We start from the raw sequence: 10,610 nt of genomic DNA on the forward strand, positions 1-10,610 counted from the left end.
GTTGTTATATATATATATATATATATATATATATATGCGAACGGAGACAACCGAAACGTTCATTTATTGTCAGGCTTTCGGGGTACATCCTTAGCGCAGGTACATATTGCTAGCGAAATACAGCCAATCAGTTAAATTACTTGTAGTAAACTCCGATATAAATTCACAATGCCGCCACTCTGTGATATCTCATATACGGATGTCTATTTTTCTATGTGCGCATCCGCACACACATGGCTGTTAGAGCGTATATGAATGCACACACATACTGACATCAGCTCTCTGATATCCTCTTCACAGGTATCCCGCCACTGCTACAGCTCCGACATCTCCTCAATACACAAACACAGTGAAACGGGCAAATGGGTCGTAGACGACAAGACACACGGCACGGCTGAGTATGACCACATTATAGTGGCCACAGATCCCCATGCCGCAGCAATTATACTGAGAAACATAAGCCCTAAACTAGCCCAGACCATTGGCCAGGTTGAAGTCACACAGAGCGAAACCATACTGCACACCGACGAGAGCTTCATGCCGTCGGACTCGGCTTTGTGGTACGTCCATTGAAATCCCGTATGTGCGTATGAAGGCACCTTGATAAGTTATATAGCACATGTATTTGTTTTGGTGTACATGTAACTGAGATTAATCATGCCTTGACCGTTGTTGTCAGTAGGCCCGTACGTGGTCAAAGTTTTATCAATAAATTAGTCACATGCTTTTCTCTATTGAGGTCTTTCTAATATTCAAATGGTATCTCTGAGGCTAGTTGCTGTCAGTAGGGCCGTTAGAGCCCCCCCCCTCCAAAAAAAACCCCCCAACAACAGGAATTCCCAAAGACAGACCTTCATCATTCATCATCGTCCATATCACCGCCTACAGGTCGCCCATGAATTTGAAGTCGACCCGTACGCCGGGTGCACAAGAGCAAACGCAAACGGAATGCACGGCATGGATCAATGCTCTGCAGCCAATCTCCGACAAACAACAAGTCTTCGAGACTTGGAACCCCCTCTCAGAACCTCGAGAGGGTACGGTTATATCGCGGTCGATGTTTGATAGGCCGCTGGTTACCATGGAAACGGCACAGATGCTGCACGAGGTATCTGCAGCACAAGGGGTTGAGGGTCTATGGGTGTGTGGCGCGTACACCCTTTCTGGAGTGCCTCTACTAGAGAATGCAGCTGATAGCGGACTTAGGGTCGCCGAGAAATTAGGTAAGTATGAATACTTACCAACAGTAGCAGTTTTTTATTTGCCTTTCGTGCATTATCAGTTTTTGTGCATGTGTAGTATATATATGTGCGTTACAGACTCATCGCATTGTCCGTGTCCATTTGTGTACATTCTCTACTTCCAACCCATATCCCTTGTGCTATAGTTGGTTTCTGCGTATTTCAGCTGTATATGGCTTTTGACTGTACTTGTGCACTAAGTGCCGTGCCTTTGTTTTTACTGCGGGTTTGAATAAAGCCGACCTTTGCGATGAGAATGTGTGTGCTCGTGACACGAGAGCGTTATGGTCAACACACTATAAACTTTACTAAACACAGTGGCCGTGTGTACCCAACGACACCTATTACCACGACATAACCCATCAAAAAACAGGAGTTCAGGATATCCACCGATATATGCACGCTTGCGCCGGATAGCTAGCAACCATACCAAGTACAAATCTATACACTAATACGCCGGTACCGAACCTTGTATATACACACTCGACTACACAGCCGGCGTGAACCGACCGTGGGAGCACTCATTGCGACGTGCCGTACCATCGCCGGTACATGCGTTAACTGCGGTGAGTGCCAATCTCATGCGAAACGCAGCACAGATGACCGGCAACGGCATCTCTCGCGCAGCAAATTGGTCCAGGGACTGTGTGCGGGAGATGTCGAGTATAGCGTTCAAAACGTTACCGGGTTGGTCAGATACGCCGGATACCAAATAGCAGTTCGCAAGTTGTTGGTGTAGTTGTGGTTTGCGTAGCGTTCGGCATTGACATTCTTAACTGTATTGTTAAGATACGTTTTGCATGCGATAAAGTACCTCCAATAATAGTTACAGTAGAGTGCTTGCGGGGAAGCGCAGTGCTGTCTGCGGGTGACAGTTCAGCTAGGTGGCGAATTTAGTTTAGATATCTGGAGATGCCTCCGAGTGTATCAATATGGACCTTTAAACGCACCAGGTTAGTGGGTGTTGGTTAATAATAATTCAATAAATTAATATTTTAATACATCCTATAATGGGGTTGACTGGATCGGTATATGAAATTATGGGACTTTGTTCTCGGGCTGTATTAAGACCGCAGATTAATGCATTAAGAATAAATAAGTGCAATGGGTGGGATAGAAGGTTGTTGAAGGTTATTGATCTTGAACGTTTACATTTGTGAGGTATAAGTGGCAATGTATAGTAAAGCAATAGTTGCAGCCATTCCTATTGTCAACGGCCAGTAGGATTTGAACCAACGTCCATTTTTACAATACTTTGGTATTGAAAATATTGAATTGCCCGTAGGGATCCAAGTCAACTGCATGGTATTGTTTGAAGCGAACTAATGTCGGCAGTACAGTGCATAAAATGTTACGTATAATCATACGTATCTGAACACTTGTTGTTATAGTGTAGACCCCCTCTATAAACATGCGCGTGCAACGGGTTGACCCTATTTTTATCATTCTGTATTTCAGCTTGATAGCAGTCTGAATATACAACGGTCGACAGAACAACGTCATACAACGATAGTCCAGAGATAGAAATCTGGACTAGAATCATATACTGTATTGTATTTGTGACCATGATTATGAATATACAAACTCGTCTCATATATATTGCTAAATTGATAACAATAGATGCGAAGATACGAGCTATAGACATATATGTTGTGCTAGTCTAATAAATATACGGTTGAACTCAGTACGGTAAATGGTGGATGGTGAATAGTTGCGATAGAAAAACAAATTCAGTACTACATTCCTAAGCACGAATATTGAACCTCATTCTGCTGCATTCATACGAATTAGGATCACACACCATGCTGCTACGTTAGTAGGCATAAAAAGGCTTGCCCCTCGTGTTTAGTAAGTGTGGAGGATGCTACAGGTACACAAGATTTATCGGTTTACACGTTAGTTTTTCGTGCAAAGAAACGGTTTTTAAGTTTAGAATGAACTATTGCGTACATATCAAACATACGTGCTGGTCCAGGATAGTCGAATATCTAGTAGAATATAAAGTGAGAAATCCCTTGGATATCACAAAACGAGTAGACTTTATTGATTTTCTCGCCATAAACAGATAAAGACGCGTTCTAACAACCGGTTTCATATGTGTAAGCTTGGGTTTTTAGAGTGTTTATGTATATGTGTTTTTAGAATGTATATGAATACACCAGGGCTAGATTTTTTCCGAAACGAAAAAAGTTTAGACATATTTGTAAATCCCGCACACATCTCTAAGCACAAAGTGTGTTGATTCCTATCTATGAGGACATAAAACATCTAGTTGGACACTCAGTGATGACAGACTGTAACAGTAATACACACATACACGGACACTGTATTAACGCGTGCATAGTATACAAGTATTGACCTGAAAGGCGTGAGCCGAGTTTGACTACTGACTGTTCTGAGTACATACTGCGTACGACTGAATTGAGGAAGAAAAGTCGGGAGTATTCCCGAATATGCATTTTCAATTTTCAATTGTGTCATAAGCTTTCCGGAATTTACTTTCTTTTTCCGGAATTTACTTTCTTTTTCCGGAATTTACTTTCTTTTCCCGAATTCACTTTCCAGTTCTAGTCTCATCACGTTATGTAGCTCTGTATACGAAGAACCTAAATTTCCTAAATTTATACAGTTTTGTTTTAGCGCGAAAGTGATGCAAAAGGTAAACGTTAAAAGTATTTATTTTTATTTTACATTACTATTAGATAGTGGAAAACGTGATGAGGAGCCGTTTTTAGGAAACAACTTTTTAGTATTAATACCCGATAGTATATATTTCCAAAATATTATACCAATCAAAACTCAAAAAAGGATTATTCTGACTTTATTGATCATTTCCTTCACGAGAATATTTTTGGAAATGAAGTTTCCTGATTTTTCCTGAGGTCTGATTTTGGAGTCATCTACATCATCATTTTTAATTCGGAGGGGTTTGGCTCGTGGACTTCCGATCATGCGCGATAAGTGTTTGTGAACACAATGTCACAATTATTTACACATCGTACTCTGGAAGTTTCTGCTCAGGGAATTCCAAAGTTCCAGGGTTCCTTTCTCTAAAAAGTACCCATAGCAAAATAGTATAAATAGTGTGATTTCCTTTCGGATAACAGCATTCATATCACAAATATTAACATTACAAAACAACCCAAATTATTAACAACAACAAACAACATGCCAGGACAAAATAACAAAGCGCCTGTAATCGGTATCGATCTTGGTACCACATACTCATGTGTCGGTGTATTTCAGCACGGAAAGGTAGAGATCATCTCCAACGACCAAGGTAACCGTACAACGCCCTCGTACGTTGCTTTCACGGACTCCGAGCGACTTTTGGGAGACGCCGCGAAGAACCAGGTAGCGCTTAACCCTAATAACACGGTGTTCGATGCCAAACGATTAATTGGCCGACAGTTCAATGACAACGAAGTACAGGAAGATCTAAAGCACTTCTCATTCAAAGTTGTGGAGAAGAACAAGAAGCCAGCGATCAAGGTAGAGTATATGGCTGAAGAGAAGACATTTCTGCCTGAAGAGATATCCTCAATGGTGCTGACAAAGATGAAGGAAACGGCTGAGGCCTACTTGGGAACCAAAGTGACCGACGCCGTGATCACTGTGCCTGCATATTTCAATGATTCTCAAAGGCAAAGTACAAAGGATGCTGGGGCTATCGCAGGTCTGAACGTGCTACGTATCATCAACGAGCCAACGGCTGCTGCGATTGCCTACGGATTGGACAAGAAGGCCGCCAATGAGGGGGAGAAGAAAATCCTAATTTTCGACCTTGGAGGAGGTACCTTCGATGTAAGTATACTCACCATAGATGACGGTGTGTTCGAAGTCAAATCTACTGCTGGTGACACACATTTGGGAGGTGAAGATTTCGACAACAGATTGGTAGCTCATTTCGCCAAGGAGTTCCAACGCAAGACCAAGAAGAATCTAACTAAAAACGCGCGAGCCATGCGTAGGTTGAGAACGGCGTGCGAGAAGGCTAAACGTACGCTATCGTCGTCCGCACAGGCCAATGTTGAGATCGACTCTCTTTTCGAGGGCGCTGATTTCTATACAACCATCACACGCGCACGTTTCGAGGAGATGTGTGTAGACTTGTTTAGAGGCACACTGGAACCAGTTGAAAAGGCATTGCGAGATGCAAAGTTTGACAAGTCAAGTATCGATGAAATCGTACTGGTTGGCGGTTCCACCCGTATTCCAAAGATTCAGAAACTCTTGTCTGATTACTTCAACGGCAAAGAGCTGAACAAGAGCATCAACGTGGATGAGGCCGTAGCCTATGGAGCGGCTGTCCAAGGAGCCATTCTGAGAGGCGACACAGACAGCGCCGTCAGCGATCTGCTACTACTGGACGTGGCACCCCTATCTATGGGTATCGAGACTGCCGGTGGAGTGATGACTTCCTTAATCAAGCGCAACACCACCATCCCCACGAAGCAGACACAGACCTTTTCCACATACGCTGACAATCAGCCAGCGGTGTCTATTCAGGTTTACGAGGGTGAACGAGCCATGACTAAGGACAACCACAAGCTGGGTGCCTTTGACCTAACCGGTATTGCCCCTGCTCCCAGAGGAACACCCCAGATTGAGGTCACCTTTGATATCGATGCCAATGGTATCCTCAATGTGTCTGCCCAAGACAAGGCTTCTGGTAAGTCCGAGAAAATCACAGTGACAAACGATGCGGGCCGCCTGAACCAGATTGATATCGATAAAATGCTTGCGGATGCCGAGAAGTATGCCGCTCAGGATGAAACGCAGCGACAGAAGGTCACCGCTAAGAACGATCTAGAAGGATATGCGTACCAGGTCAAGAACTCTGTGGAGAATGATCTCAAGGGAAAGATCTCCGACAGCGACCGTGAGAGTGTGATCAAGAAGGCGGACGAGGTCATCAGCTGGCTGGATAATAATCAGACAGCTGAGAAGGACGAGTTCGAGCATCAGAAGAAGGAGTTGGAGGCTGTGGTGAACCCCATTATGACTAATGCATACAAGCCGGCCGGTGGTGACGGCGCTGGTGGTATGCCTGGGGGTATGCCTGGAAACCCCGCTTCTGAGCCTACTGTGGAGGAAGTCGACTAAATGAACACCAGACTAAAAATTGTCGTCACTCTTATTAGTAAAATTGTAGAAGAAATATAAAGTAGTTAAAAAGAATATTGAATCTAAAATTACGTCTCTGAGTTGCTGTTTGGGTATTGTTCATCATAGTATCATAGTATCAATCTTTCATAGAGTTGGTCGTGTATGAGTATTCGTCAATCCATTCGGTATTGCAACCAGTTCAGTTCATCATAGGATAATATACAAAAAATTAAAGCAAACACATGCGAGTTGGGAATATAACTGTGTAGCAATTACGTTTTATACTGCAATGTCCATTTTGGCTGTTCGCAGACTGTATATAACACGTATCGCTTTTCTCTAATTTAGTTCTGTAGTGCCATGTTAAATAGCTAAATAAATACCATTTATCATGGACACATAGGGTTTGTCAAGTGAAAAATACAAGATGCTGAAAAATAGGCATTACTTATACGCTAGGGTCAGACCGATTATTTGGTACAAAGTGATGGGCAGATTCGCATGAAATGGTGCAATTCAGTACCAATAAGGTACGCGCCTGATATACGCGCAAATACTGGTCCTGACATCCTGGCATCCCTCATACACGTTCATGCACTTGTCGAATGGTAGTGACGCTGTGCAGAAAATCGAAAGGTAATACACGGTTAGGGTATAGAATATTATACTATTAGGGATGGCTAGAGGCTCTCGCTAATGTCCAAATACATAAGGTAGGTGTGCCTGGCCAGCAGCATTTGGTTTCGATATTCGATGTTAGTGTGGTACTGCTGTATTCTTAAGGTATTTATTATTTTAGTTGCATACTGTTATAGCTGAATACCGGAGTTTATTTTTTGGATCTCTGACTCAACTGATCGGACTGAAGTCGACTGAGACTCACTGAGAGACTGAGAAGTGACTCGTGAGCACGCGCAAATCTCTAGAGTAGTAGGGTTTAAACTTTAATGTTGGCGAGGTGTCACTGTCTCGGTTCACCTGACTTCCAGTTATTTCATAAGCATACGTACTCTCAAAAATATAATGTTCGTATTTATGTGCAATCATGGTCTACATAGAACAGAAAAGGCAGCTGTTGTGACCCCAGAGACTGAACTAGAAGGCAGGACACGATCCTCCAGTGTTGGAAAATATCGAAGGGAGTCTCAGGCTGAGTGTAAATACAAACGACAATAAAATCACTGAGGATAGAGCGACAGTATAAATACATTATAGCGACGACATATGCACTAGTCAACGCAATGGCGGGCGAAGACAAGCGGAAGATTTGCCCACGGCGCATTACACAAGAAACATTCGATGAGGCTGTGGCAGAGAATAAAGACCTCTTTGACATGTCACACGAAGATGCGGTACAGGAGAGTATCGAGCAGTTTATGATCCAAGGTGTAGATCTGTCCACTATAAGGACCGGCGAAGGTGAGATTCAGTTTTGTTTTACAATATATATAGTGTGTATGTGTATTATATATATATATATATATGTATATATTATTACATTATTATATTATTATATTATTATATATATTATTATATATATATTATTATATTATTATATTATTATATATATTATATGTATATATATATATATATATATATATATATATATGTATGTATGTATGTATGTATGTATGTATGTATATACATATATATATATATATATATATATATGTGTGTGTGTGTGTGAGTGTGTGTATGTATGTATATATATATGAATATATGTATATGTATATATATATATATATATTTATATTTATATATATATGTGTGTGAGTGCATTTATATATAAATGATATCTTCATTGATATTATTGCTCGTTGAGCTGTGTGTACGCAAATATCACGCCACATATACTTGGTATGGTGATAAATATCAAAGACGTATTGGACATATCACACAAATGTGCCCTGCAGGACAGTATAGATTATTCTCAAAGTTTTTTCTACTATCTAATACAAAGAAGGGCGAATGTGTCCAGTGTTTTGGATATGTTCCTTGGGACGGATGAGGTTGTTGCTTATGTGGACACGTGTATGTATTTACGATTATGTTTGGTCTGTACCAAGTTTTAGACCAAAGAGTACTACGAAGTCTCACGCAGTGAATACATTTTCTCGATTTGATGTACTGTTTTCTGGAGTGTTAAGTAGTATCGTCTTTATTGTGATTATTAGAGACGTAGTATAGGCTGGAATGAGTGGTTGACAGTCATTATATGTAGACGATCCAATGCAAAGCATTCAGGAATACTGGTGTTGGTACCTTATGTTTAGTGTTATGTACTTATATATATATCATGAATATACTGGGTATTGAAAAATAAACGTACACACCCATCCTTAGTTGAGTATGTATCTGTACACTGTACACGTACAACTGAACCCTATTTTATGCACGATATTTGTGAACGTTTTGACCGTTCGCTTTAGCTTGACGTGAGAGTAAGGTGACATTTTATGTCAACCTTATCTACCCAGTCACTTACCTACGTGAATTACATTATCACCCGCCTGCCGGCACACATATCCAAACGCGAAGGTGGCGCTGTGTAAGTAGCCATGCAACCTCAAGTAACCAGCCTTGCGTACGATCAGTTACATTAAGTGTCATCCTATCTGTCCTCGTATTCAATTGGCGATGAAGAAAGTATGTTTTAGGTGCTCTTTATATCAAGCGTATACGTTTTGAGAATTATATTTTTCTTCGAAATATATCTTTCACGTACAAGTTCTGATACTTGCACTCAAATGTGCATACAAATGAAGTTCTGAATGTATATACATGCATGTATCTGACATGTAAACACGCCACCTTCCGCGTACCTTTTTATTCCATATCTTATAGACGATGAAGAGAAAGTGTTCCAGTGGGATACCAACCCCACCGAAACTGATAAAGAAGGCAAGCCACACATCATGGACGACCGAGAGAACTTATTTCTACAAACCGATGCGGAACTCATACAGAGGAAGAAGTACATGGCTAACGTTAACTATGACAAAGGCGAAGCTATCAAAGTGCCGTGCAAGATACTGTGTGCACAGGTAAGACCCATCCCAGACGATCAATCTAGCTGCTACGTATATATATATATGTTATAATTTTAAATATATTTGTATTTAAGATATATATTTATATATATATATCTGTGAGAGTGTGTGTGTGAGTGAGTGAGTGTATTTATATATATATATATATATATAACGCATACATCTTCATCCGACATTCAACAGGCGTGGAGTAATCCATTTGTTTTCACGGGGGGTGCCGAGAATTCAATCCGAAAGATCGACACCGTGGCCAAGACCATTGTAGGGACCACCAGGAAACAAGAGGTATGCGCATTGAATGTCAGAGTCCCTCGATGGTTTATATTTTGAGCCAATAAGACAACAATACTTGCTTGTACCACTTTGTGCTCGCATAGATCGAACAAAAGACTTGAGCTTCGGATGAAAGCCCGGGTGGGTATGCCTTCGCATTGCCGTTAGCATATCTCTAGATAGGCGTTGAAGCTTGTACTGTATGAATGTATTGCCTGAACTTCCTGGTTTATTGTGGGATTGACTTTCAACTCGAACTCGGTCACATACAGTTACGAACTGGGGCGGTATTTAATGTACAGTGAACATCTACAGTATACATTGTACCACCTTGTATCGTTTTTTTCTCTTATGTGAAGATATACACTCATGCCATCATCTTCACGTATAAGGTTTCTGCTCGGTATGTGTGGGTTGTACGTTGTGTATGTACGACATATACTACTATATTGAACCATGTATCACTACTATAGTCGAGTTGTATACGAACATGTAGTAGCCGTATATCGCGGAGAAGAAGTTTCTCATCACTCAACTACAATGCTCAACTCGTATGTTGACCTTTGAGAACCCTCTACTCGACCGGTTCGTAGGGCCCTATCTCCGCACTGGCGACCTCTGCGGAGTATCTCGTGACAGGGTCATGGGATAGAACTATAATCGTATGGGATGCCGCTTCAATGGTAAGTGTACACTATAGCGCTGTTGCGTCGAGTGTTAAGAGTGAGACGATGTACAGTGCGCTTATGAGGCGGATGTCAATGTTATCTGCTAGATAGCACTGTTTTTACTCGCAAGCTTTGGTCATGAGCGTAATTATATATATATATATATGTTTCTTTGTCTGTGTGTGTGCCTGGCTAAAACCCTGCACCATATATATATATCTATATCTATATATATATATATATATATATATCTCTCTCTCTCTCTCTCT

At 41.3% G+C, this 10,610-nt stretch overlaps 3 protein-coding genes across 3 annotated transcripts; all 3 read left to right on the plus strand.

Moving 5' to 3' along the window:
* Positions 1-233: 233 nt before the first annotated feature.
* On the plus strand, positions 234-2,224 carry SARC_07809 (hypothetical protein; the record flags this gene model as incomplete). The annotated part of the gene is made up of 4 exons (XM_014298237.1): positions 234-239; positions 301-560; positions 889-1,223; positions 1,737-2,224. 4 exons carry the CDS (start codon positions 234-236, stop codon positions 1,955-1,957), a joined length of 822 nt encoding a protein of 273 aa, XP_014153712.1. The 3' UTR covers positions 1,958-2,224.
* Positions 2,225-4,348: 2,124 nt separating this feature from the next.
* SARC_07810 (hsp70-like protein) lies at positions 4,349-6,605 on the plus strand. The gene has a single exon (XM_014298238.1). It carries the CDS (start codon positions 4,410-4,412, stop codon positions 6,345-6,347), a length of 1,938 nt encoding a protein of 645 aa, XP_014153713.1. The 5' UTR covers positions 4,349-4,409; the 3' UTR covers positions 6,348-6,605.
* A 740-nt stretch (positions 6,606-7,345) lies between these two features.
* SARC_07811 (hypothetical protein) lies at positions 7,346-10,452 on the plus strand (the record flags this gene model as incomplete). Its single annotated transcript, XM_014298239.1, has 4 exons — positions 7,346-7,769; positions 9,195-9,394; positions 9,584-9,685; positions 10,267-10,452. The coding sequence occupies exons 1-4, from the start codon at positions 7,592-7,594 to the stop codon at positions 10,450-10,452; spliced, it is 666 nt and encodes a 221-aa protein (XP_014153714.1). The 5' UTR covers positions 7,346-7,591.
* Positions 10,453-10,610: the final 158 nt, after the last annotated feature.

This window comes from Sphaeroforma arctica (assembly GCF_001186125.1).
Source record: "Sphaeroforma arctica JP610 unplaced genomic scaffold supercont1.645, whole genome shotgun sequence".
Taxonomy (NCBI): domain Eukaryota; class Ichthyosporea; order Ichthyophonida; genus Sphaeroforma; species Sphaeroforma arctica.

What these genes read in the sequence shown, in the direction of transcription:
- SARC_07810 (XM_014298238.1), top strand. Translation starts at nt 4,410, where the DNA reads ATGCCAGGACAAAATAACAAAGCGCCTGTAATCGGTATCGATCTTGGT.